The following is a 27,043-nucleotide window of genomic DNA, read 5'->3' as shown; positions in this document are numbered from 1 at the left end:
AAAATAAAATTCTAAATATTGAACAATAAAAAAATTTTTTTTAAAGAGGAAAAAAAAATCTCTCATGTAAATGTGACTCCCCAAAATGTTCATTGGAGAAACTGTGTCCTTAATGCTGAAAATAACTACTCTTCTTCCCTGAATTAGCATCTGCCTCTTCCCTAATGCTATTGGTTTCTTTGACACTCGTTGGTTAAGTGCTCCTACCTCCTGAGTTGTTTGCCCAAATTGATAAGGGCCTCATGTGGACTATTCATTTAACTTATGAGCTCAACAAATACGATTCCTCTTTATTATTTTCTTCTGGCTTCCTGCTTCTATACCAATGCAAAGGCATTGTCTTGATTCCATGTGGGCTTTGACTCTGGCGGTGTATTGTGCAGTAATTGAAAGGCTTCATACAGTAGATCCCCCAATTTGGTTTCTTTAGGGGCAGCTTGGTAGCACCCAGAGCCAAGGGCTGGCCCCTTGTATCATGTTTGTGCTGAAGGAGATGCTTCCCAGCTATCATAAGTGGCGTTACAATGCCCATGGAGTGAGAGAACAGATTGGTAAGGACATTCCTCAAAGGGAACATGTGGGGATTTGAGGGCTCGACATGGATGTGGTTATTGTTTCTCTGGGGTATGTTAAGTGTCACAGCATAAGATTGTATAGCATAGTTCTCTGGAGTATGCTCCTTGTCATCCTGGAATCAGGAAGATTTAGTTTCTTCCCTTTCTTCCTGAATCCAGGCTGCCTGATCCTTGAGCTGATCCATGCAATTCTGAATCTGTGCCATGAGTCCGACGTTCACAACAGGTGAGATGGGGAAGAGCTGATGGGGTTTGAAAGAGTAGATTCTATTCCTTGTCCCAGCAGCCACTTTAGCAAGTCTGGCAAGAAAAGTCAAAATCTAATGGGCAAGGCCAGCATATCTTCTTTCCTGGAGGAGCCATAGAGTGTGTGTGTGTTGCCTGGGCTACTTTCACTAGATTGGAGAAGCTTTTACTGGTAAATTTCCCTAATTTGGTGTGCCTCGTATGCTGTCTACATTTGGAGATAAAAGGACAAAATAGTGAAGACCAGGCCAGATTGATTGTTGAATCTTTGATCATCTAGAAAAGGCCTCATCTCTCTATCTCATCCACCTGTATTTTGAGTCTGGCAAGTAAAATTTTTCCTCACCTTACCCTTACCATCCAAAGATGTACTTGCTGGCTTTTTCGGGACTTAAGGGAACTCTTCTTTTATTTCCCAGCCATTCCCCCAGTCTCCAGTCTCTGTGCATCTGCAGCCTGGCCAACACTGAAGCTGGTCAAGCTGTCATCAATATCATGGGCATTGGTGTGGACACCATCGACATGGTGATGGCAGCTCAGCCCAGATGGTAAGTCCCTTTTCACACAAGCAGGATAGGAGGAGCTCTCAGGTCCTTATCAAATGGAGTTTAAGCAATAACGGTTTCTCTTGGGGCGAAATTAAGATATTGGCTTCTGTGCAAACAAATTGCATCCCTTTGCCTATCTGTCTGTGTTGTGCCCACACAGACAGACAGACAGACAGCGTGTGTGTTAGCCAAGAGAGGAAAAGTGTTCTCTTGCAGTTGTGCTGTGATTGCTGACCCCATATCTCCCACTTACCCTAATTTAAATTCACCTTAGAATATTGCCTCCTAGAAGACACTTTTTTTCTCTCTTTCTTGCCTATTTTTTCAGTTTTATTTTGAGTTTCAAATTCTCTCCCTCTCTCTCAATCCTCCTCCACCCATTGAGAAGGCAAACAATATGATAGCCCATTAAACTTGTGTAGCTTTCCCCTTCTGCCCTCCTATTATATAGCTTCATGGCAGCCTATATTGGGTCTTTATGAACTGTGGTGGGATTCTGCTTCAAGCTATATCAGAGCTACTTGTGCATACAGTATAGTTCTCTATGTGGTATTACTTGATTGTGTGTGTGGCAACGGGTGGTATGCTATTGTATGATTGTAGTTTGATTCTAGACTGGCACATAGCTGATAATAATAATTCACATACTGGGGCAGCTAGGTGGTGCAGTGGTTAAAGCACTGGCCCTGGATCTAGAAAGACCTGAGTTCAAATCTGACCTCAGACACACTTACTAGCTGTGTGACCCTGGGAAAGTCACTTAACCCTCATTGCCCCATGCCAAAAAAAAAAAAATTCACATTTAGCATTTTAAAGTTTGCAAAATACTTTACCTTCTTTGTTATTTGAGCTAAGGAAGTTAACTGCTTCATTCTTGAGTCTGGGCTTGGGTGTCTGCCAGAAGTTATAGCAGTCTTAGATTACCGTCAGACTCTTAATTTGAAAGGTCACATATGATGAGAAATGACCATTGGCTAACTCAACTTTGGTTTCCATTTGGCCTTCCAGTGATGGGGCAGAGGGCCAGGGGCAAGGCCAGCTACTCATCAAGACAGTGAAACTGGCATTCTCAGTGACCAACAATGTCATTAGACTGAAACCTCCTTCCAATGTGGTATCTCCCCTGGAACAGGCACTCACTCAACATGGTAAGTATTCCCCTTATGGCCAGAAGCATGTTTCTACACAGTGTAGGATTCTATACAGGGATTGAGAAGCAAACATTTCCTAATTGGATCCATGCTGAGACATCCAGTTTTTCAGCCACCACTTGTGGAATCTGTGCAGTGATCTGACTAGCACTGAACTAAAAGGTCAGTTCCAATGTTGGCCTTGTGACTAACTTATTCTTATGCTCTTGGGCAAATCTTGGCCTCAGTTTCCCCATCTGTACAATAAGGAGGCTAAACTAGATAATTTCTTGGGTTTCTTCAAGCTCTAAACTCCTTTCATTCTATGTAAGGCCAGCTTCTCTTTGGAGGTTTATCATTCTAATTATTATCTTTTGTTTCAATAGAATGTTTTTCATTAACCCATTAACTGGAAGACATTGTCCAACATATAATTCGCTTATGTAACATGGGACTATCCAATGTCTTGATCCCATATCTTTATCCACTTACAATTAGCTAAAGATAGGATAATGTTGCTTCCTTGGATCACTGTGGCACTTGCATATTTTAGAGAAGTCCATAGCATGTTTTGACCATTTTTGAGTAGCCATTTCTCTGTAAGGCAACTTTGAAATCTCCCTTTCTCCTTGTGTTTTTCTAGGTGCCCATGGGAACAACCTTATTGCAGTTTTGGCCAAATACATCTATCACAAACATGACCCTGCCTTGCCACGACTTGCCATCCAGCTACTGAAGCGTTTGGCAACGGTATGACCCCTCTTTACAAGCTAAAACTTGGAAACTCTGATTTTCCTTCACCTTGGCAACCTTTGAAACTTTACCTGTGGAAAAATAGATATTAATAAGATGGTGAATTTTGTGCTGTTTGTAATGTGGGATTCTCTGAATATACCTCTCCTCGTACTGTTCTCTTTTGTGGTTTTTCTGACTGCATCCTTCCCCACTTTTTGCTCCTTCAAAGAGATGGCCCACTTTAGGCCTCTTTAGGAGAACATTTGCCATATTGGCAGAGCAATAGTCCTTGGTATTCCCCCAGGTTGCCCCGATGTCCGTGTATGCCTGCCTTGGCAGTGATGCAGCTGCTATTCGGGATGCTTTTCTGACCAGGCTGCAGAGCAAGATTGAGGATATGCGCATCAAGGTCATGATCCTAGAGTTTCTCACTGTTGCTGTGGAGACCCAACCTGGCCTCATTGAGCTGTTTCTGAATCTTGAAGTGAAAAATGGGAATGATGGCTCCAAGGTAAGCTCCTCTGCTTGAATGAATCTGTGCTGCTTGCAGGAACTAGAAATGGTTCTCTACAGAAAACCAGCCTTGTGCTCAGTTCCCCCAAAGACTGTCTTTGGTGGCAGGTACAGTCTGAACTTCTTTTTCTTTTCCAGGAATTCAGTCTTGGAGAATGGAGCTGTCTCCAGGTGGTACTAGAGTTAATTGATTCAAAACAGCAAGATAGATATTGGTGTCCTCCCTTGTTGCACCGTGCTGCTATAGCTTTTCTACATGCCCTGTGGCAGGACCGCAGGGACAGTGCCATGCTGGTTCTCAGGACCAAGTGAGTATTTTCTTCACTGCCTACCAGCAGGGGTCATCCCTGACCCTTAACTTAAAACTTGCTTTATCTTCTTGCCTTTGGTTTAATTCCATCAGTGTTTATTGTACTTCATAAACAACAAGCATAGGCTTGAGTTGGTTGGTTTTGCCCCAAGAGAATACATTAAGTCCCATAGCAATGCAAGATGGATTGAAATGGCCCCATTTGCCTGGGGAGTTTTAGCACTGACCACTAATTGAGGACCTATGTTGGGGCTCCTGTTCTTCAGTCTATTTTCTCCTTTTAGGAGTTATTAAAAACTACCAGCTAGGTGGTGTTGTGCTGGGCTTGAAGTCAGGAAGACTCATTTTCTTGAGTTCAAATCTGGCTTCTGACACTTACTAGCTGTGTGACCCTAGGCAAGTCACTTACCCCTGTTTGCCTCAATTTCCTTATCTGTAAAAATGAGCTGGAGAAGGAAATGGCAAACAACTGCAGTATCTCTGCCAAGAAAACCCCAAATGGGTTCATGAAGAGTCAGACACAACTGAACAACAACAATAAAAAGCATGAGAGAGAAATGCAGTGGTTTGGGGTTTTATGGATCCAGTTGTGTAAGGTGTCATCAATGTATCCTTAAGAAAATAAACCCTCCTAGACATGGAACCCTTTAAAAGTTGTATAGAAGCTACTTATTGACTTGTGAGTCAGATATCAGAATTTGGGCTAGTAGAATAAAGGAGAAGCCATTGAGGACAGTGAGATCAGGGTTAGTTAAGGAATTTGTGTTGAAAAACCAACATGGTCACACAATGTGTCCTTTTTTAGACCAAAGTTTTGGGAGAACTTGACCAGCCCGTTATTTGGGACTCTTTCTCCTCCCTCAGAAACATCCGAGGTAAGTTGGGTAAAATGGTAATGAAGGTGACAAAAATTTTGGAGAGAAAGGCTGGGTTTTGAGAGAATAGAATAGGAACAGATGCTTCCCCTGTATCCTCAAAGGGCTCGAGTCAAATTCCTGAAATCATAGGCATTTCTCCTCTCTTAAAGAACACTTTAACCTTTTTTTTTTTTTTTAAGCCTTGTCCTGGAAAAAGGCTGTTGAATTCTTGATTCTCCACATATGTAACGGATGACTCTATCCAGTTCATGTCAGCTGCTTTGGAGGCATTACTACCCTGAAGTCTTTGCCTCTTGCAAGTCACTTGCTAATTTTAGTTTGGGACCTCTCCCATTAGAAACCAAATGAGTTTTGTCTGTGTTTGCTTTTTGTCTTATGTCTAAAGACTAGATATGGAATACTAGGATGCAGGTTTCTTTGGGTAATTGGTACATTCTTTGCTTTTTTTTTCCTCTTTAGGCCAGCGTCCTGGAGACCTGTGCCTTAATTATGAAGATCATTTGTTTGGAGATATATTATGTAGTTAAGTGAGTCTTTTTCCCTCTTAAGATTTTACTTAAAGGCTTGGGTGGAGAAAACTTTAAAAATTGTCCTTTCCATGGGGAGACAGTAGCACCCTCTGTATGTGTACTTAGACTCCCAGTCATCCTACATTGATGCCTTTTGTAAACGTCAGGAAGGCATATTGTAAAGCAAGTTTCTGTGTCTATGGAGGAGACATTCTGAAATGGGCCACTTTTGTGGAATCAGGCATTGGATTTAATGAATGGCTATGGGGAACTGTATGCCTTTTCTGCAAGGCTTGAGTTCTCTGCTTGTAAAATTGTGCTCTTTCTCCCCACACGCTGGCGCCCCCCCCCTCCCCCCCCGCCCTTTAGGGCTCAATGTGATTACATTCTAGTCTTGCTTAAAGCTTTTCCTTTTTTTCCCCCCAACTCCTCAGGGGTTCACTGGACCAGTCCCTAAAAGATACGCTCAAGAAGTTCTCCAGTGAGAAACGTTTTGCCTATTGGTCAGGTTATATCAAATCTTTGGCAGATCACATGGCAGAGACAGAAGGCAGTGGCTGCACCTCTTTGGTGGAATACCAGATGTTGATATCTGCCTGGCGGATGCTTCTCATTATTGCTACCAGCCATGTAAGCATGTTTTCCTCAGCATTTTTATTTCTCTTGTTTCTCATTTCATAGATACAGTGGATTGAGATTCCTGGAAGTCACCACCCCTTGAGTGAGTCTATGAGAGCTAAGTTAACTGGCTCCCTACTGAGAGACTTGGGAGTGATCACCAGGGACTCGTGGTGTTGGAGCCAGCAACAAGTACTAAAGAAGAGACTAGAACAGCTGCTTAAACCTCTTTACATAAAACCATATAGGCGTTATTCCTAGTATGAACAATACCTCTTATGTCTTCTTGTCTTGCAGTTGTTTGTTCTGATTGTCCTCAATTCTCCATAAGGCCCACACCTTATGAGTATATACAATTGCCTTCTGTTGTTATAATCTCTGTGGGTGCTCAGCTGATACTTGTTGGCTGGTCAGCTGGGTTATATAATATAAGAACAGTTGGGGTGGGGAGGCCAGCCAGGCTGTGGGCAGGAGCATTTTGGTTCACTTTCATTGGTTGCAGAAATTACAGTCTGATCCTTTTAGGGAAATAAGCAATTGCTACAAGTTTCATAGATGCAAAAGGGAGTTTTTAAAGCCAAAGTTCTTTCTGGTTCTCTCCTGAGTGTGTACTTTGAAAAGAGATTCAGTAGTAGATCCCAGAAGGATCATTTTGAATTTTCCCTTATGGATTTGATGCCATTGTGCTTTGAGCTTGAGCTTGTAGCAAAGAACTTGTGGTTTAGTTGTTCTCAGCAGAATTCAAACTAATGACCTAAGTTACCTGAGACAGGGTCAGTGCATCCTTGGTTGAAGTGGACAATTTTTGTGTCTTCTGTGAAACCTGCCTCCAAATGCCAGAATTTGGCTCCTTGAAACTTTGGATCTCTGAGGGATTTTTGCTGTTACAACATAGTCAGCAAGCATTTATTAAGTGCCTGCTAGCTTCTAGGTGCTGTGCATATGACTATGAAGCTCTGAATCTTCATATATAAGAAGGTTTGATGCTGACAAAGGACTTTAAGTAAATAGTCACTCCTGTAGTAAGCTATGTGACTTGCAGAATCTTCTTGAATTGTGCTTCAGGAGATCTCAACATTGTTTTTTCCCACTTTTAAGAAACTGGACTACATGCCCAGTTGGTTGGATTTTAACCAGTACAAGCACTTTACAGGTCTCATTGTGGTCATCTTCTTGAGTCCCAAAGGAGTGGCATGGTTTATTTGTCCTATAAATTACTGGCTGAAGTCATTGTTAGAGTTGAGATTGAGATCTTGACTTTGCATATTGGGGATATTTTCCCACCTAAAGACCTTTTCTCTTTTCTTCTTCAGGCAGATATAATGCATTTGAATGATTCTCTTGTTCGACGTCACCTATTTCTTGATGTTCTTGCTGGGACCAAAGCCTTAGTAAGTGTGTTTCAGAGCATTTAAACCCACTGTGTGAGGTGTTTTGCTGATACTTCAGGGTTCCCTAGATTGCTAGATACACAAGTGGTTTGGAGTAAGGGATTGATTTGATTTCAGAATTTACTGTATAGAAACGAGTCTCCTCCAGGTCACAGGCCTATGGGATTGCCATTCTTCCTTCCTCTTCATCATTTCAGGGCTGGTTTTCAGATAGCCTAGCTAAAGAAATCATTGGAAATGGGGGGATATACCCCTGTGTATGGAAGTTAGGTTTCCTGACTAGCACAATTCTGGGCATTAACTTAACTGTTTTTCTTCAGCTGCTGGTTCCAACATCAGTGAACTGCCTGAGACTGGGATCCATGCTATGTACCCTGCTGCTTATCTTGCTTCGGCAGTGGACGAGGTAAGGTCTATATTGGAAGAGTGGTGAGGGCTACTGGCTCCTGGTTAGCTTTACTGATCAATTTCTGCCTTGATCCTCTTAACTAGTCCTTTGCTCTAAGAAAAGTAGTACCTTGTGAATAAAATTAATTTTCCCATGTTAGGTTTTTTTATATTTTTTCCTTTATGACTAATACAGAAAACTGGATCTGATTAGTGCTAATTAGTGGGCATCCAGATGCCAAAGGCAAGTTGCTGATGACATCTGAGACTATCTATGTCACTCTTGTCTCTTTCCCAGGGATTTGGGCTCTGTGGATGAAATCCTTAGGTCCCTGATGGAGATTCTGGAGGGAATCCTACAGGCCGACCAACAGCTCATGGAAAAGGCTAAGGCCAAAGTGTTCTCAGCCCTCCTCACTGTCCTCCAGATGAAAGAGTTGAAAGGTGAGGTGGGGGGGTGGCTAGGTGGCTCAGTGGATAGAGCACCAGCCCTGGATTCAGGAGGACCTGAGTTCAAATCCAGCCTCAGACACTTGATACTTACTAGCTGTGTGACTCTGGGCAAGTCACTTAACCCCCATTGTCCCGCAAAAAAAAAAAAAGAAAAAGAAGAAAAAGAAAGGTGAGGTGGGCAGGATAGCAAATAAGGACAACCACAGTAAGATATCTTTCTCTCGGGGCAGCTAGGTGGCGCAGTGGATAGAGAGAGCACTGGCCCTGGATTCAGGAGGACCTGAGTTCAAATCTGGCCTCAGACACTTAACACTTTCTAGCTGTGTGACCCTGGGCAAATCACTTAACCCTAATTGCCTCACCAAAAAAAAAAAAAAAAAGATCTCATTTTCTCTTCTAGCTCAGGAATTAGTGTTGGTTTGCACTGGTTTTCTATGGAATTTCTCAATGGTGGGAGATCTGGGAGGCTGTTTTAAGCATGGATCTGAGACTCAGAAATTGAGCATTTCTATGACTCCCTTTTCAGTGTGACACACACCTTGTCTCTTCAAACTTCACAATATTTCCTCAGTTTCTCCCTTTTCACCTAGCCCTTATTCACCTCTTCTTTCTTTACTTGGTACCATTTCCAACTCTCAACCTGGGAAGGGGGACCCTCCCTTTCCTTCCCCTTACCAGCTCAATAGTAGGTGGTATTAAGGAATTGTCAGTGCATCCTTTGTCTTCTCTGCAGTGAATGAGATCACACAGTACTCCCAGCTGGTGTTAAATGTCTGTGAGACCCTTCAGGAAGAAGTGATTGCCCTCTTTGACCAGACCCGTCACAGCCTGGCCTCTGGCAGTGTATCAGAAGACAAGGACAGCATGGAGACAGATGACTCCTCGCGGCTTCGGCACAAGGACCAGCGGGATGGGGTATGGGTAATCTGTCCAACCCCTTTCCACAGGCAACCTCAGGAGCCTTCTTCCATGTTTCTTTACTTTCTTCTTTGTTCTATCAGGTGTGTGTCCTGGGCCTACATTTGGCCAAAGAACTATGTGAAGTGGATGAAGATGGAGACTCTTGGCTGCAGGTTACCCGTAGAATCCCTATTCTGCCCACTCTGTTCACCACCCTGGAGGTGAGCCTGAGAATGAAGCAAAACCTGCACTTTACTGAGGCCTCACTGCACCTTCTGTTCACCTTGGCCCGAACCCAGCAGGTAAGAGACAGGTTAGGAAACCAACATCCCTGAGCTGTCAGGAACCTAGATCCAGAAAGTTCTGATAGTCCCAAACCAGCTTTCCTGGCCTTACACAGGTTAAATTGTCTTTCTAGATATTCCCTGGTAGGATTATGTCAGGAATCTGACTGCATCTTGGAGTCATTGTTGGGACACATACTTATCTCCTTTCCTCATTCCCTCCCATAATCCATCATTCCCTCCCCACATAATCAGGGCAAGAGAGCTGTTGATGCATCCTAATATTTTGGGCTTCTACCCATGGTGGAGGAGTAGTGACATGTCAAGTTTGCAGTATCTTGAGGGCTACTTCAGGGCATTTATCATCTGTGTCCCAGGGTGCAGCAGCTGTGGCTGGAGCTGGCATCACCCAGAGCATCTGTTTGCCCCTCTTGAGTGTGTATCAACTCAGCACCAATGGAACAGTACAGGTGAGTTAACCTTCAAGTTCAGAATGAGTGTTGTCCTGTTAATGGATAAGCCTATTTCTTGCTATTGGGATTATTACCCTTCCACTTTCCTGCAGCAATTCTTGGTGCCTTTTGAATCATGATCCTTATGAGAACACAGCTAATGTGGGAATTATAATAGTTCCTCATATCATTTCTGGTTTTTCAGCGAGAAAATCAGAAGAGGCATTTCCTTTGTTACTTTCATCAGCTTTGGAAAATACCACTGAGAATAATTCTTCTCACCTTATAGCTAAGGAAATAGGGGCAGCTAGATGGGGCAGGGCACTGGCCCTGGATTCAGAAGGACCTGAGTTCAAATTCAGCCTCAGACACTTAACACTTACTAGCTGTGTGACCCTGGGCAAGTCACTCAACCCCAATTACCTCACCAAAAAAACAAAACAAAAAACTGATCTGAGGAAATAAACCAGAAGTCATTGGCAAGACCAAGAGTAGGACCTTTATATCCTGATGTTGACTTCAGGGCTCTCTGTCCACTTGCTTTTCCCCGTGAAGTCTAATATGCCCTGCTCCACATGTTCCAGTTCCATTGCAGTGGTGGAACAACAGGCATGCTCCTGGTACAGGAATGAGCTAGTTCCTTATATATGCTAGTTATGTAGCTAGCTATGAAGCCCACTTGGAGGTTTAATAAGTATGTCCTGCTCCTACCCAGTAAATCCTTATTCTAGTAGAATAGTAGACTATATCAGAGCTGAGAAGGAGCCTGGAGCTCACTTAATCTGACCCTCAGTTTACAGATGAAGAAACTGAGGTCTGAAGGCATATAGCAAGTTAGCAAGAGAAGTAGGACTAGATCTCCCATCCTCTGACTTTATTTAGTGCTTTCTATTATACGATGTTGTTTCTCTTCCCTCATGATAGGCTCAAGGGGGTGATAATTATGTTGATGCTGCAAAGCTTTCTCTTTAATTTTTTTGGGGGGGTGAGGCAATTGGGGTTAAGTGACTTGCCTAGGGTCACATAGCTAGTAATTGTTAAGTGTCTGAGGCCAGATTTGAACTCGGGTCCTCCTGAATCCAGGGCTGGTGCTCTATCCACTGCGTCACCTAGCTGCCCCGCTTTCTGTCACAGATTCTGAGGCACATACAGGCTTTTCTGTTTATCGGCCCAGCTCATTGGATGTTCTGTCCCGATGAGAATAGAGCTGCTAGGCTGCTTTGTCCCATTATCCCATTTATACTACCCAGACTCCTGGTACTTCTCGAAAGTCTCTTGATGCCCCCTCTTGGCCTGGAGTCTACCGCCTGTCCATGTCCTTGATGGAACGTCTGCTGAAAACTCTACGTTATAACTTCCTGACTGAAGCCCTGGACTTTGTGGGTGTTCACCAAGAGCGGATCCTGCAGGTGAAATTTCCATGCACTTATTGGAGTTGTGAGTCCCAGGGCATCCCTATCTGTGGTCAGATGGAAAGGAGTCTAGTGTGATACAAGGGTAAGGAGGGGCAGGGTTGCCTCTTAGAGGATTTACTGAAGTTAGAAACACCATCTAGCCAATCCACGCTCCATATATGATAACCCCAACCAAGTTATGTTGGGAACTTTCTCATCCCAGTCCTTCTCCTCTCCAGTGCCTCAATGCAGTAAGGACAGTGCAGAGTTTGGCCTGCCTAGAGGAAGCCGATCACACTGTAGGCTTCATCTTGCAGCTCTCCAACTTCATGAAGGAATGGCAGTTTCATCTGCCACAGCTCATGAGAGATATCCAGGTAAGGGACAGTTGGGTTTCTCTCTTGGGCTGGCTTAGGTTAGTTGTGTATGTCATGAGGTCTATATTCCTAGAGAGGCAAAATCCAGGGCTCCTAAGAGCATGGGGGTAGTGCTTATTCCAAGCAGCAGGGGCCGTTGGGGCTCTCAACCTGGACTTGCACTATGGATAGACATCTTTTGGGATCCCAGATCATATGAAGGTGAAACCCAAAGACCCCAAGGAGCAAAGGTTTGGGATTTGTGTGTCTTATTCCGTAAAGTACTTTTTCTCCTATCAGAGATCCTGCAAAGGCTGAGTATTTGAGGGACAACAAGCATCACTGGAATGACCTGACTAAAGCTCTTGATAAAAAATGTCCCATTTTTCCCCCATTCCCTGCCCCATCCTCATCTTTCCTGGTGTGTTCTAGGTAAATCTGTGTTACCTGTGTCAGGCTTGCACCTCCCTCCTGCATAGCCGCAAGATGCTGCAGCACTATTTACAGGTGAGGGTAACTCCAGGATTGCATTTGTCACTCCTTTATTCCAATGCCAACATCGTTACCCAGAATTACTCCAACCCTGGATGAGATGCAGAGAGTTCTTGGAGGAAGTAATCCCTGGTTCCTTTCTCCCACCCTAGAACAAAAATGGAACTGATGCCATGCCCTCTGCTGTGACTCCTCGAGTCCAACGCCCCCCCCAGCCTTTGACTTCAAAACAGGCTAACCCTGATGGCGAGGCTGCAGAACAAAGGGCCCTGCGCATGGTGCAGTATAGCCTCCTGAAAATTCTCAGCAAGACACTGGCTGCCCTGCGCCACTTCACCCCTGATGTCTGCCAGATCCTTCTGGACCAGGTATCCAGCCCTTTTGTCTTAGCAGAAGAGAAAAGACTTGGAGTGGGCATGGGGAGCAGATGCTGTGTTTTTGAGTAGGGAGTGGAAGCAGAAGGGTTAGGAATGGATTGATGATCTCCCCCATCTTTTCCTTCTCCATAGTCCCTAGACCTTGCTGAATACAACATCCTTTTTGCCCTGAGCTTCACAACCCCAACCTTCGACTCTGACGTGGCTCCCTCTTTTGGGACTCTCTTGGCCACAGTGAATGTGGCCCTCAACATGTTGGGAGAGGTAGGTCCAATGCCTAGAATATCTCCCTTACCAGACTTTCCTTACCTTCTGCATTTTATTTCTGGGTCTGACGTTTCCCCCACTCCCTACAGTTGGACAAGAAAAAGGAACCCCTGTCCCAGGCTGTGGGGCTGAGCACACAGGTGGAGGGGATCAGAACACTGAAGTAAGACCTTTTCTTCATAGCACCGCCTGATCTTTTCTTCTTTTTTGTTTTTTAATCTGAAGCAGAAACCTATTGGTGATGGGTGGGAAATTTTCATCAGTTCTTAGTCTTTGGCTCTTCATCCTTGTTCCCCATTGTCTACCTTTGCCAACTAGTCTATTGTCCTTCACAGGTCCCTCCTGATGTTTACAATGGAAAATTGTTTCTACCTGCTCATCTCCCAGGCCGTGCGCTACCTGAGGGACCCAGCTGTGCACCCCAGGGACAAACAACGAATGAAGCAGGAGCTCAGCTCAGAATTGGTATGGAGGGCTTTGGGCAGGGAAAGAGGGAAGCAATCCTTTAGGGATTCCAACACCCTGTCCCTTGTCGACTTTCATAGTACAGCTACAGACTCCTCTAAGTAATCGGTCCTTACTCTTTCCCCTTTCCATTACAGAGTACATTGCTCTCCAGCCTTTCCCGTTACTTCCGTCGTGGAGCCCCTACTTCTCCAGCTGCTGGAGTCCTTCCTTCACCTCAAGGCAAGCCAGCCTCAGCTTCCAAAGCAGGCCCTGAGAGCCAGGAACCTCTCATTCAACTAGTCCAGGCCTTTGTCCAGCATGTGCAGAGATAGGGCAGTTGACTTTCCCACAGGCCACTCCTCTTTCCAGCCAGCCTAGGGGCTGTTAGCCTAAGAAAACACCCCCCACTAAAGCACCTCTTAACAGGAAACAAATGGTCCAAGCAGGTTCTCTAGGGAACCCGTCCTTATTTTTGTATGTCAGCATTGGGCTGGGGGGAGGAGAGTGGAATCAGAGGATCTGTTTTCTTAGACACTTGTATAAAAACACCCCACAAAAGCAGATTCCTTTCCTGTGAGCATTCCTCGTTGCTGCTCATAGCAGCCAGGCCCACTGCCAGCTGGGTGAGAGGTGTGTGCGCCATGTACAGTCCAAGACAAGAGGCCGTGTGCACGGGTTGGAAACGGCTCTTTATGTGCTGTGGTATTGCATTTTTTGTAACTGCTCTATTTATACAAATATTAAAACACTGTTTATAGACACAGGCATGGTGTATGTTGTTACAACTTGTAGTATGAGCCACATGACTTGGTGGGGAGGGCACCAGAAATGCTCACTTATGATATTTGACTGTTGGGTGACTGGTTTGTTATCTGAAAAATGGGAATAATACCTGTGATACCCTCACAAGCAGTACATGCAAAACTCAAATGAGATATACCATTTACAAGCTTTAAATTGACACAGAAATGCATCTTTGTTTGATGGTTTGGGCCATTCTATTCCCCTATGCCTCTTGAAGACTTTCAAAGGGTTACAGTTGGACTTGCAGTATACACGTGTGCCCCTCTAAGTCTCCTTTGAAGGTTGTGCTATGCTGAGACCCCAGTGGGGATGTTCTCTGGCAACTTGGGTGATAATGGTCGAATCTGAGAACACAGTGGGAGGGAATGGGCTCTCATGGAAGTGAACCGTCTAACTTGGTAAGGAGGAAGTGCCCACATCCAAGGCCAGTCTTCCCTTTTGTCCCACTCCGGGACCTTTCCCCCGACATGCTCTTAGGTTCGTCCTTTTCACTCCCATAGTGCTGTATAATGACTGTAGCAGTCCAGAAGATACAAATGACCCACTCAAATGTATATGCTTTCAGTTAGGTTTTTTTTTCCCCACTCATCATCCCCTGGGGCTGGTAAATACAGCTTACCCTCCCTGTGAGCAGAACATTCAAGAGGCTGTGGCCCAGACTGCACCACGGGAAGAGAGTGGCTCTGGCCCAGTCCAGAGGCTGGTGACGGAAAAGGAGCCTGAATGCAGAAGCTTGTGCACTACAGATGGTTTATTATCATTCACAAGAGGCCGAGCAGCCAGGCATTGACACAGGAGTAAAAATGCCAGTTAAAAAGTGAGTGTGAGAGAGGCCTAGAGACAGAGCAAAGGGATGGACCTCAAAAGGGACCTTGCCTGACTACCTACCTGAGGGGCAAGAGGAAGGGTGCTGCGCTTAAGGTGTATTGACTGAAATTACAGTGGTAAAGGAGACCACCCAGACCACCACAGTCCCTGTCCCTGTGATGACCCCTAGGGATTAGGATGGGGTGTGGGTTAGGAAGGTGAGTGAGGAGCATTCTCCAACTTCCTTGTTTGAGAGCAGCCCAGATCACTTTCATTACAATGCCCACCCCCCTTGGCCCTCAAGGGCCCACATAGGCAGTACTTAACTGCCCCTTTTTCTTTTTGGCAATTAAGGGATTTAGCCAAAGCCTGGACTCCAGAAGAAGTGGTAATTACAATATCCCAAGGGGCTTTTGGCCCCGCAGCCATAAGCACCAGTGAGGACCTCCTGCTTTCAAAGCAAGTTATCTTAAGGTAGCAGGAAGGTTTGCATGCAAGACCGATTTTTTTCCTCAGGGCCCAGGCTCTTCCCCAACTCATATGGCTCTTAGCCTCTCTCTAGATTCCCCAACCAAGGCCTAGCTTCCTCCCTCGAGCCCTGGCTATCTACTTCCTTCAGTAAGCTTAGAGGCAGAGGCAGGAGGGCTGAGAAAAGCAGTAAGGGGCGGGGGGGGGGGGGCGCCTTCAGTGTTCTGTCCCTCAAGTGGAAGGGAAGAAGCACAATCAGGGACTAGGAGTGACTTTGAGACCCCTTTGTTCCCTGATGGAATGTATGTGACAGTGAAGGGAGGACACACAGCTTTCACCCTGGGCCAGGATCTGGGCAAGGTCATGAATGCACAGACAGTAGGATGAAGCGAGAGGAGTAAAGGGACAGCACCCTTTTCCTTCCCCCACCTTCTCTCTCCCACCTGAGGGTGAAAGTGGGAAGTGATGGGAGAAGGTGTGGGGAGCCGTGGCAGCCCTCAGAAGGTGAGCCCAGAGCCCTGCTTAACTGAGCAGTTCTAAGTAGGTGACGGGCACTTTCCCCTTCCTGTTGCCTCTCTCCCCTATGAGCCAGTCAGGATCCATTCCAGGAAGGCTGTAGACTGTAATGAGCTGAAGAGAGGTAGAGGGTAGGATTAGAGCCCTAGTTACCCTCTACCGAAAGAGGGCCTAAGTGATGACTCCCACCCTAGCAGATCTCAGCTTCCATCCTTCCTTACCCTCAGCCCTGATCTAGTGAAAGGCACCTACCTGCCCATGAGTCTGACCTCTGACCCCTAGAGTGGCCATGGGGACAGAAAGGAGCTAGGCTCTGCTTGCTTCCCTACATCATCAGAAGATAATGAATTATTGCAGTCCCGGGGGTAGCTAGGTGGTGCAGTGGATAAAGCACCAGCCCTGGATTCAGGAGGACCTGAGTTTAAATCCGGATTCAGACACTTGACACTTACTAGCTGTGTGACCTTGGGCAAGTCACTTAACCCTCATTGCCCCACCAAAAAAAATTTATTGCAATCCCTTCCTACCAATGATCCCCTCCCTCCACATGTTTAGAGGAATAGCCCACCTCATCAGCCAGTAGAGCCAGTTCACTGCTGTCCCCTGCCTCATAGTCATATAACACCCGGGCCTTTCGGGTACCACTAGCAGGTGGAGCCACATCATCCAAGCTGATGGCAGCTTCTCCTGTGGAGGACATGCCTACCACAGTGGGCACCACCGGGATGGTGGCAGCAGCTGTTGCCAGGGAGGCACTGCTCAAAGGTGAGGAGGCAGGTTCAGTGTTGCCCACGAAGGTGCCCGGAAATCTGGAGGGAAAGGAGGGAAGGATTCTTTTTAAAATTTGAATGGAAACAGGTAGGAAAACTCAGGTTTCCAGGGCCTTCCTTTAGAGAGGCCCATAGAGAAAGCTCTTCCCTCCCTTCTTTTAACAAGAGTGTCTTACTGTACAACTCCATGCTTTCTGTTTAATGAAGGAGACGGGATTCACACTAACTTGGTTGCGAGCTTCTTGAGGTCAAGAACTGGGATTCCTTTCTACCGTGTAGAGGAGCACAGGGCTTGGCATGAAACCAATGCTGGTTGACTTTTTTCATTTGAAAGATATTTACTGATCAGCTAATGTATGTTAGGATGGCAGAGTGGATAGAGAGCTGGCGTTGGAACCCCAAAGACCTGAGTTCAAGTCCTTTGATACACATATTGGCTCTGTGAATGTGGGCAAGACATTTAACAGCCTGTTGCCCTTGCCAAATTTCTAAAAGGCAGGGAAGGAAAGAGCTAATCTGTGATGGTAGGTGGTTTCCTCATGAGGAAGTTCCCAATACCAGTGAAATCATAGATCTAGTCCCTGTTCCTATCCCTATATATGTATAAGATATTGTGCTAGGCCTTATGGGAGATACAACCATAAATAAGATAGTCCCTGCCCTCAGAGAGCTTACGGTCTAGTAGGGTACAGGAGGCAAGGCATATACATATATACATATATCTATATAAATACATGTGTGTATACTTATGTCCACATATCTATACACACACTATGTAATACAAATTACGCTATGAAAAAAAGAGAATGAAGTGCTCTGGGATCATGAAGGAGAAATCACTTGATAGGGTTGAGCTTGTAAGATGGGGACTCATAGCCACAATTCCCCTTCCCCCACCAGAGCTTAGTGAACCTTCAAGTAGTCTATTCCCAGTGAGGCAAGCAGCCATCTTCCAGGTTCATCTGTAGGTGCCCAGGTTACTGATGTCCCTGTGAACAGTCACTAACCAAGCACGAGGGCAGATTTGCACCACCCATACTTACATCACTCCTTGAGTGCTGGTCGCATGAGAAAAAGGCAAGAGAAACATATGAAAAACACTGTCCTTTTTGCCCCCTACCTCCCTTCTACCCTCCCTTCCAAAGAACTTTCCAGACCTGACTCCTTGAGGCTCCTGAGTGAGGGGAGGGAGGGTTTAGCTCCTTTTGTGGGTGGAGAGCAGCATCAGAGAAGGGACCCAAGCATCCTAACTCCAAGCTGAGACCACCCCAAAGGTCCGATTTCCCCTACTTCGGGGTGGGCCAAAATAAGTAATCACTCCAGGTCAAGTGGCCCTGGTACTAGGCCAGGCTTCTTCCTGGCCTGTGAATGAATGAGCCAGTCCTCCCTCCTTCCTTCCCTCTCCAATCCCATCCCACCCACCCCAGCTACTCCCAGCTGCACACCTGCCCAGCTGTTTCTGAAGGTCCAGCATGTGTCGATAGCACTGGGCATAATACGTGGCCTGAGACTCCACAAACTCCTGGAGGCATCGAAGGTGATTCACCTGGGAGAGGTTAAAGGCCAAGGTACCATCATTTCCCTTTCCCTCCCCCTCCCCTGCTACTTTACACACACCCAGGGGGAAGCAGAAAAGAGCCCTTGGATGTGAGAAGGGCGGAGACGGAATTTAGTTTATACCCCTGCCAGGAAGTCTAAGAATGATGTTACATTTTAGGTGAGAGATATCATGGACCACTATTCTGGGAGTAGTTTCTCCTGTTTCAGCTTGTTTCCTGAGGCTGTTAGGTAGTTCAGTGGATAGAGCACTGGGTCTGAAAGTCAGGAAGACCCGAGTTTAAATCCCCAAAGACCTGAGTTCAAGTCCTTTGATACATATATTGGCTCTGTGAATGTGGGTTTGTGACTGGGCAAGTCACTTAACTTCTGTCTGTCTCAGGGGATAAAATGGGGATAATAGCATCTACTTCACAGGGTTGTTGTGATGATCAAATGAGCTAATATTTATAAAGAGCCTGGCACATAGTAGGCACTTAAATGTTTACTCCTTCTGGAGATAAGGATATCCTCTCCTCTGAGTGGGGTTCCCTCTTTAATGCTAGCCACAATGCTGGCCTTCCACATAGCTCTAGTCTACCTTTCATTAATGTCTGGAACCCAACAGTTAGAGATTCCTTCTCTCACGTTAAGTTTTGCCCTCTCCTAGATTCCTTTAGTGTGTTTTCTCTCCCATCGGTATTTGCTTTGTGAGTTCATAACACCTTTACCTGACTTGGGATTTTGGTTTGAGTTTTGGGGACCAGGGGCAGGAGACTGAAAAATAACACAAAGGTGTCTGGGACACTCACGTGGGTACTACTGATTCCTTCTAACAGGAGACGAGTCACCTCTGCCTGTCGATCAAACTCTGTCTGGGCCACACGAAGTTCTTGCTCTGCCTGGAAGAGATTGGGGTGGGGGTGGGGAGTGTAAAGTGTCAGAGGGTATGAGTTTCCCCATCTTTTTCCTCTTCTCCCTCCTCTATTCCCTTTCAATGAGTCATTCAATAAGCATTTATTCAAGGGCCTGAATAAATGTGCTAGGCACTAGCATTGCCACCTGGTAGCCTCCTACCCCTGGGAACTTTGCTCTCCTCTCACCTGCTGGAGACCAGAAGGGCCTCTTCTCCCTGGGGATAAAGACATCTCCCTCTCCTCCCAACTCAGCCTTTCTATGCTGATCCCTCTTCTCTTGTTCTGAACTCTGAACTGTGCCTCAACCCCCCCCCCCCAGGACATGAATCTCTCTCTTTTAAAAAATATTCATTATTTTAAAATTTCCAGGGGCAGCTAGGTGGCGCAGTGGATAGAGCACCGGCTCTGGAGTCAGGAGTACCTGGGTTCAAATCCAGCCTCAGACACTTAACACTTACTAGCTGTGTGACCCTGGGCAAGTCACTTAACCCCAATTGCCTCACTAAAAAAAACAAAAAACAAAAAACAAAATTTCCATTCCAAATATTCTCCCCCGCTCCAGTCCCTTCCCCACCCATTGAGAAAGCAAGCAGTCTGCTACCCATTATACAAGAATGTGATTCTCTAAGCAAGTCAGACATCAACCTCAATCTCCTGGGGTCCCTCAACATTCCCTCTTTGCCCTTAGGCCCAGAATCTAATCATGCTCTGGAATCACAGACGTGATGGCTGGACCACAGAATGTCAGAACATGGACTAGTGGAGTTAGAGGGGGACTGCAGAACATAACAGAGAGGGGTCACCTAGTCCCATCCTTTCATTTCTCAATTGAGACAGGCCCAGAAAAATGAAACTGACTTCTTTGAAATCTCCTAGTTCAGGGCCAGAGCCAAGACTAAAACCTGGGTTTGCCACTTGGCCCAGCCCCTAGAGGTACTTTTCCCAATCCCCCACCATTCCCCACCTCAAGGGAACACTTACCTTATCTACCTCATCACTCCACAGCTGTAGGGACCACAACAGGAGACATCAATATGGATGAAAGACTGGTCTAGTCCCCAACACCCCCAAAAGGCCCAATGCCCAACAGCAGCCCTGGCCTTCTGGAAATCCCGCCACCCCATCCCTCCATCCTAGGGGCTGCAGCTGGGCATAAGGGGACAAGGCAGTCCGACATGCTGCATGCATGGCCTTTAGGAAAAGCAAGGAAGAGAGGAATGAGCATGGGAGGAAAGAACTACTTGCTCTCCCTCAGCAATCTCTTGACATTGTCGCTTTTATCACTGGGAAAGTTCTCCCTCATACCTGACCTAAATCTCTTCTACTGTAACGAATGTAAGCTTCTAAGTGCATAGAGTATGGCTGGTCAACTAAACTCCTGAGCTGAGGTGACAGCCCTTCTCTGCTGAGGGCCCAGACCCTTTCTGTGGTAAGGAGCAATAGTGATCTGGCAGCCTGAGAGGCAGGACACCAGGGTTCCAGGCCTGGCAGTGGCCCCCAACTCACTATTACTCTGAGCCCATTGCATCATTTCTCTGGTTCCCCATCCACTGAATGGGAATTCATTCCTGGCCCCAGTAGGGTAGTAGTAGGGAGAACAAACAGGAAGTTCTTGGCAACAGACTAGGAGGATGTGAACAACGAGGCCCTTTTCTTTCAAGTAATCCTCTTTTCCCTTCCAAAGAGTGTCAGGACCAGGGAAAAACATAGGGAATCATAGGATCATATATAGGTGGAAAGTTTTAGATCCATAGATCATATGCATGTCCATAGAAATGAAAAGGATCTTGGAGGGGGTTTACGGACTACAGAGACTTAAGGGAAAATCTCCCAGGAATGCTTCCATTTGTCCTTCCCCCCCCCCTGCCCAGTGACCACATTGCCAAGGCCCAGGACCTTGGTCCCTTATGACTCTGGATGGAATGCTTAGGGCCCTCGCTCCTCCTCCCTGCCCCTCTCCCCCCACCCTCCACACACACATCCTTGAAAACTCTAGAATTTGGAGTTCCCTGAAGGTAGGGTTGGGTTGTTGGGGTCTGCTTGGCGAGGGACATTTGTATTTTGTGTCAGTGTTGGAGGTGTGTCTGGCCCGAGCGCTTGAGGCCCCAATCCCTTTGGTCCTCAGAGTGGGCACGAGCTCCAGAGAAGCTACTGAATCAGTTACAAGACTGACTTCCTGGACAGGGACGCGACTTCTGGCTTCTCTCTTCCTGGGGCTCTGGAGCCGCTCAGCAAGGGCAGAACACTCTATTTTCCTGATGTTGATAATAATAGTTGGCATTTCTATGGTACTTTGAGGTTTGCAGAGTGCTTTTCAATCAGCATCTCCTCTGAGGCTCAGAATAACTCTGTGAGGTAGGCACAGCATGGAATATCTTGTTTTTTACAAATGAGGGAACTGGCATGAGGACGGTTAAGTGTTCTGCCCATGGCCAAATCATCACTAGGACTGGAACCCAGATCTTCCTGATTTCAAGTCCAGAACTCCGTCCACTATGCCACATTTCCTCGCTCTTAATGGGATATAGGCTAACAGCTATGGACATGGGGTAGATAAATAAGGAGTGAGGGAGGGGTTGGCACTTCTGCACCCTCTCTGGGCAAAGAGCATTGGAGCTTGAGGGAAGGGTCATAGGGAAGGGAAACTTAGACCCAGGGAAGACATCTCCCAGTATCTCTGCCACCCTCTGACAATCTAGATGTGAAGTTCCCTTCAACCCCCCTCTAGGGCCTCAAAGCAGGGAAAGAAAGCTGGCCACTGGGATCCCCATTTCCTGCTCAGAGGTGGGAGGCAGCATAGTGAAGGAGGGAAAGCCGAGGGATGGGGAAGTAGGACGAGGAGCTTACCGCGGATGCGCTGGCAGAGAGAATGTAATTACGAGGTCTAGTCTCCTGAAAATCAGGCACGGCCTGGGGTTGGGGAGGGGAACAGAATTCATGGACGAGTCATGCCAGAGATCACTGGGGCCAGGAAGCTAGAGCCAGGGGAAGTGCCCTTTCCAGACCCTCACAGGCAATGCCTGTTGTACACAGAGCCCAAAGAAAGGACTGGGGGAGGAAGGAGCCACAGAAGAGTACTGTGGGGGGAGAACTTGAACCCTACCCCCCCCACTTCAGAACCTCAGCTGACCCACTGAGGGTGACTGTCCCAGCCCACCCGAGGAGGAGTGGGCCCCTGGCTCAGCAGCCCCCTGCAGGGCCAAAGGTGATAAACTGGAACTCCAAGGCCTTCTCAGGTGTCTGTGTTGGAAAGGCCTTTGGCGTCAAAGGATCACTGGATAAGCATTTATTAAGCATCTACTATGTGCTAGGCACTGCACTAGGTATAGAGAAGTCCCTATGGCTGAGTACTGAAGACTTCTGGGTCAGGCGTCAGAACCCTCACCCCCACCCCATACTTTCCTTCAAGGGAGAGAGACCTTGGGGTGGGAGGGAGGCAGGGGCTCTGCCTTCTGGACTCTACCAGCAGACCTCAGCCCTTGTACTCTCCTCCATCCCTCCCAGGGATCCTCAACTCACTTAAGCCACAACAGATGCACTATATCCCACCAATGCTGCATACTCCTCCCCAAGCCTTGGATCATGAAACAGACCCCTTCCCTCCCCACTCCCTTCCATGGAGATGGTTCTGTTCTAATGGGGCTGGGTGAATGGAACATGGACAGGTCTGAGGAATGTACCCATGTACCCATCAGACCAGAGCGTGACAGCAATTCTTAAAGACAGCACCTGCCTCTCCCAAATTGGGGCCCCAGGCCAGGATGCAACCAGGCGAAGGTTCTTTTGCAAGGCGGCCTGGGGCTTCCAAGAAAGGGAGGACTGGGCCACCAAGCAGCCAAGACCAGATGAGCTCCCAACTATCCAGAAGACCCATTTCAGCCCAAATGTCGGGGGCCACATTCTAATGGCCTCTATGGGACAGGGGCAGAGGGAGCCATTAGCCATTCCCGATGTGCCCACCTCTCAGTCACCACCCTTTCAGGTAGGCTTGGGCAAGGGGCCCCCTTGGGGAAAGGTGAAAAGAAGAAACAACAACAACAATCAAAATTAAAATGGCAAAGCAGCACAGCACTTGGGACACAGATATACTCACATCTCCCTCACACTGAGCCCAGTTACCAAAGCAGACCAAAAAAGAACAAAAAAAGTTAGTGAGTCAACAGCGCAGGCAGCTACAGGAATAGGCCCCAGAGAGACATCTCCCTCCTTCCCTGTCGAAGGTGACAGGATGGACAGACGTGGACGGATTCACAGAGATGGTACTTTGGAAGAGATCCAGGCACGGGGAGCCTTGGGCAATGGAAGAGGGATATCCTCCAGGGAGGGGCAGAAGGGCAGATGGGGTTTGGGGATGACCTGTCCTTTTGGCTACGGCCCCAAAGTCTGAATATCCTGCTCCCCAAGGGCCCAGCGGGCTCAAGGGAGACTATCTCACCAGGACCAGGAGGCACAGACCAGATCAGATCCCACTTCCTCTAACTCAGGCCTGAGAATATTAATTCCAGCTGGTCCCCTGGGAGCCCCAAATCCTGATTTCCTCCTCCTGGTTATGGTTTAAACCCCCCTAGGGGATGAACCAGGGAATAAGAACGGAGGGAAAACTTCTGGCTGGGTCTCTTTAGGTGTCTCGGATCTGGGGGGTCCCCAGGGCCCTCTAAATACAGGTAACCAGGAGGGGAGGGATGGTCTGGGGAAGGAAAGAGTCAAGTACAGGGCAAGCATTAAGAAGCAGGGGGTTAGACGTGAGCCAGATTCAGAAAGAAAGGCAGATGGAAAAGTACTAAAGGAGATTACACAGACACAGCCTCCCTGACACCCAGCATTCCTGCCCTAACCAGAAACAGCCTCGCCTCCCGCTTCTACCGGGGCTTCAGGACATTGGGCCATTTCAGAGTATGTGGGTATTTGCCCACATGGAGGCTGGGTAACTTGATCTTTCTAGGGGTAGTGCTAGAAGTGAGATGGCCTCAGCAGCTGATAATTCCACCCTTCTGTTCACACCACACAGGAAGGTACCACTCCCCAGTAGTCCTACTCCACATTCTGAGGTTTTTACCCATCCCTCTGGGAACAGGTTAACATCCTTGGCCCTGGAACAGGGTGAGTAGTTAAACCATTCCACTCTCCCTGCTGCCCAACACATCAGTGTGGCCTGGGAACCTGGGGGGACCTGCTACATAGAGGATCTGTGGTGCTCTCTTCCCCAGTGACAGACACCACTGAGTCCAGTGGTACCAGCTTTAAAGAGCCTCCCTGATTTCCCATCAAATGGAATGGGGGGAGAAGGGAATAAGTTCTTCCTGGGAATAGGAATTTTAATGGAGTTGGGAGAAGGAACCCCAGCCTCCTCCTTGCCCCAATTCCTCAAGTTCAGATAGGAGGGAGATAGAAAACAGGCTACACTGGGGGCAAGGAGAGGAAAGAGGGAACATGCAAGAGACAGTCCCACCTCAGGCTTGAGAAGGCTCTGATGTGCACTGATACATTAGCAAACAGACTTGCTGGCCAGAATGTATTCAATAGCTCCATCACATAACAATTATCTTGCCATGGAAAAGATTCTCATCGCTTGAGATGGAGTTGACGGGAAAAAGAGACACACCCTATCCTCTGTAGTTCAGGTCCAAAACAACAGGAAAAGAAAGCCTAGGAACCCAATGGCCAGGGTAGGGAGAGACCCATTTGGACCCTTCCCAGAAGTCCCCAAAACAACAAAAAAAACCCCAATAAAGAGTAGGGTCAGTAAGGGCTGTAGATATTACACTCCTGGACATACTCAGTGGGAACCTAGGATAGGGAGGGAGGGGAAGAGTTAATGAAGTGTCTCCCTGTCCCAAAGGGGAAAGTGGCCACAAAGTCAATCAGTACATCTCAGAGCCCCCACTTAGAGAGGAGACGCCATTCCAAGACTACTCAGGCAAGTAAGGAGAATTCATGCCAAAAACCAGGCAACCTTTAAGTAGGATCAAAGTGGTTCCCAGTCCAGAAGGAAAAGCTCTCATTCTACAGTCTCCCTCCCAATTCCCCATCACCTTACCCTCCCGTCATCTTTTCCCCAACAAGTCTCCAGGGAGGGCAGGGCCAGGCCCCAAGCATCATGGGGAATGATGAGGGGAGAACTTACCGCAGCTTTGGCCTCAGCTGCTTTGGCCTTTTTCAGTCTGGCTTTGCTGGCATCAAGATCCAGGCGCCGGTTCTGAAGAATCCGTCTCTCTTTCTGCAGGCAGGAAGAGAACAGTGAGACACATAGGCAGGCCAGCCTCTGCCCAGCAAAGACTTCCAGCTTCCCCAGGCTCCAGGGCCTGATTTAGACAACAGAGGCAGACAAACACAGGGCCTCCATCTTCTTGCCTGGCTCATCCCTGCTGTATTTGGAGACAGAAGCCAAGTCATGTGAGAACCTAGTATGCTTGTGTGGAAAAAAAAACCAAAAGCAACAGCAAAACTGGACTTGGAATCAAGAGGTGTGGGTTCAAGTCCCCATTGTAAGATGACCTTAGGTAAGTGACCTTTCTGTCTCAGGGCCTCTGTTTCTTCACTTAGCCAATGAAAGGAGTTGGATTACATGCTCTTTAAGTCCCTTACAGCTTTGTGGATCCTAGACTTCCAGAGCAAAAGCACACTTCAGATAATAAGCAACTTGAGGGCAGGGAGGGTCAGGGTCACCTTTTAACTCTGCATCCCCAGTGTCTATCTTAGGGCCCTGCACATAGTAGGGGCAAAATAAATGTTTACTGAACCAACTTTGAAGAGATGGCCTTAAATATTCCACCCTGTCTAGACAGGACATAAACCCAAGAGAAGCACTGATGAGCGGGAGGCAGCTTCCCACGCTCACCAGGAACAACCTGGAGGAAGCAGCTTTCCAGGACATAGACACCTGCAAAGGGAGTGATGGGAGAAAAAGAGCCTTCTAATATCATGGAAGGGGGAAGGGAGGCAAGAGCTAGAGGCAGATCTCCTTTTCCTCACCGAGATTGTCCTCCAATCCCCTTCCAAGAAGTTGCGTAGAGGAGTCAAAAAGTTGATGGAAGCGGAGTGGATGAAGTCTCGCTCTGCTGCCCCAAGGCGCTTCTCAGTCTCCCCAACCTTGATCAGGGTCTTCCCTGAGAGAGGGGAGTCAGAGGGGTATCAGAGAGATGGGAAACATAAATGCCAGAACCAGGATGGGGAGGGTGGAAGGGAAGTTTAAAGAAATAGGGAAATCCCTCCCCACCCCCCAGACACACACACACACACACACAGAGTAGGTATAGCTTAGCCAAACACTTGAGGTACAACTACACCCATCACACACACACATAAAGGAACATATGCATTTGAGCATTCCCACCCACCCTCCCAGATGTACACAAACCCCAAAAGACAGCCACCCGCATATACTCACATTGACCTGAAGTCAGAAGAACTTAAACACAGACTTACAAATATACCAACTATCATATAAACACCAAAATAGATCTACAGGGACTCAGCCACCCAGAAAACCACATAAATACAAAGAGAGATGCATAAAACATCCAGAAAAGCACCTGGACCCAAGCTGGAGATTTGTCCCTGTGCTCCGAGCTACAGGAGTTGTCTCCTAAGGGTGTGGGGCAGGACCAAGCCAGGGTCCACCAGGTGCTGGCATGAAATGGGGGGGTTAGGGGATGTGAGAAGCTGGGCAGACTTCAGGGCATGGGCTTCTGCCCCGTGGGGAAGAGGAAAAAGAACTGGCTTCAAAGTCATCTTTGCTTCTTCTTAGCTATGTGATGTGAAGCAAGTTGCTTCTCACAGGGACTCCATTTCTTTCAGGTACCATATGAAGGGGTCAGACTGGAGGATCTCTAAGGTACCTTTCCAAGTCTAAAATCCTACATTCTACCATTGAATATTCTAAGGCCTTTTCCAGCTTTGACATTCTGTGGTTCTGGGAGGGAGGGAGGGAGAAGAGGGGAAAGAGCTACAGAGAGGGAGGAAG

General features: G+C 47.2%; 2 protein-coding genes across 16 annotated transcripts in view; one reads left to right on the top strand and one right to left on the bottom strand.

Annotated features, from left to right (window-relative positions):
- Nucleotides 1-14,025, top strand: part of NUP188 (nucleoporin 188) — a 49,288-nt gene extending 35,263 nt beyond the window's left edge. The window contains exons 21-44 of the mRNA XM_043987672.1: nucleotides 431-551; nucleotides 735-801; nucleotides 1,241-1,369; nucleotides 2,378-2,517; nucleotides 3,143-3,249; nucleotides 3,539-3,745; nucleotides 3,886-4,055; nucleotides 4,863-4,932; nucleotides 5,395-5,462; nucleotides 5,879-6,074; nucleotides 7,376-7,453; nucleotides 7,774-7,859; nucleotides 8,139-8,284; nucleotides 9,027-9,208; nucleotides 9,295-9,495; nucleotides 9,855-9,947; nucleotides 11,180-11,338; nucleotides 11,563-11,700; nucleotides 12,112-12,186; nucleotides 12,324-12,539; nucleotides 12,681-12,812; nucleotides 12,905-12,978; nucleotides 13,151-13,280; nucleotides 13,418-14,025. Of these exons, the coding sequence (XP_043843607.1) occupies nucleotides 431-551; nucleotides 735-801; nucleotides 1,241-1,369; nucleotides 2,378-2,517; nucleotides 3,143-3,249; nucleotides 3,539-3,745; nucleotides 3,886-4,055; nucleotides 4,863-4,932; nucleotides 5,395-5,462; nucleotides 5,879-6,074; nucleotides 7,376-7,453; nucleotides 7,774-7,859; nucleotides 8,139-8,284; nucleotides 9,027-9,208; nucleotides 9,295-9,495; nucleotides 9,855-9,947; nucleotides 11,180-11,338; nucleotides 11,563-11,700; nucleotides 12,112-12,186; nucleotides 12,324-12,539; nucleotides 12,681-12,812; nucleotides 12,905-12,978; nucleotides 13,151-13,280; nucleotides 13,418-13,594 (3,162 nt within the window). The 3' untranslated portion in view covers nucleotides 13,595-14,025. The remainder of the gene's footprint in view (nucleotides 1-430; nucleotides 552-734; nucleotides 802-1,240; nucleotides 1,370-2,377; nucleotides 2,518-3,142; nucleotides 3,250-3,538; nucleotides 3,746-3,885; nucleotides 4,056-4,862; nucleotides 4,933-5,394; nucleotides 5,463-5,878; nucleotides 6,075-7,375; nucleotides 7,454-7,773; nucleotides 7,860-8,138; nucleotides 8,285-9,026; nucleotides 9,209-9,294; nucleotides 9,496-9,854; nucleotides 9,948-11,179; nucleotides 11,339-11,562; nucleotides 11,701-12,111; nucleotides 12,187-12,323; nucleotides 12,540-12,680; nucleotides 12,813-12,904; nucleotides 12,979-13,150; nucleotides 13,281-13,417) is intronic.
- Nucleotides 14,026-14,799: 774 nt separating this feature from the next.
- Nucleotides 14,800-27,043, bottom strand: part of SH3GLB2 (SH3 domain containing GRB2 like, endophilin B2) — a 30,002-nt gene continuing 17,758 nt past the window's right edge. For 3 of the 15 annotated variants that reach the window (XM_043987673.1, XM_043987676.1, XM_043987678.1), the window contains 10 exons: nucleotides 26,053-26,186; nucleotides 25,205-25,297; nucleotides 23,174-23,185; nucleotides 21,928-21,990; nucleotides 20,062-20,085; nucleotides 18,976-19,065; nucleotides 18,073-18,173; nucleotides 17,671-17,685; nucleotides 16,426-16,666; nucleotides 14,800-15,971 (listed from right to left, as the gene is read on the bottom strand). In XM_043987673.1, coding sequence (XP_043843608.1) covers nucleotides 15,864-15,971; nucleotides 16,426-16,666; nucleotides 17,671-17,685; nucleotides 18,073-18,173; nucleotides 18,976-19,065; nucleotides 20,062-20,085; nucleotides 21,928-21,990; nucleotides 23,174-23,185; nucleotides 25,205-25,297; nucleotides 26,053-26,186 — 881 coding nt within the window. In that variant the 3' untranslated portion in view covers nucleotides 14,800-15,863. The remainder of the gene's footprint in view (nucleotides 15,972-16,425; nucleotides 16,667-17,670; nucleotides 17,686-18,072; nucleotides 18,174-18,975; nucleotides 19,066-20,061; nucleotides 20,086-21,927; nucleotides 21,991-23,173; nucleotides 23,186-25,204; nucleotides 25,298-26,052; nucleotides 26,187-27,043) is intronic. The other 12 variants (XM_043987674.1, XM_043987679.1, XM_043987682.1 and 9 more) reach the window with 8 other exon arrangements.

The sequence above is a fragment of the Dromiciops gliroides genome, chromosome 2 (genome assembly GCF_019393635.1).
Source record: "Dromiciops gliroides isolate mDroGli1 chromosome 2, mDroGli1.pri, whole genome shotgun sequence".
NCBI classification, from domain to species: Eukaryota; Metazoa; Chordata; class Mammalia; order Microbiotheria; family Microbiotheriidae; genus Dromiciops; species Dromiciops gliroides.
This window is presented reverse-complemented; position numbering and strand designations above follow the sequence as displayed.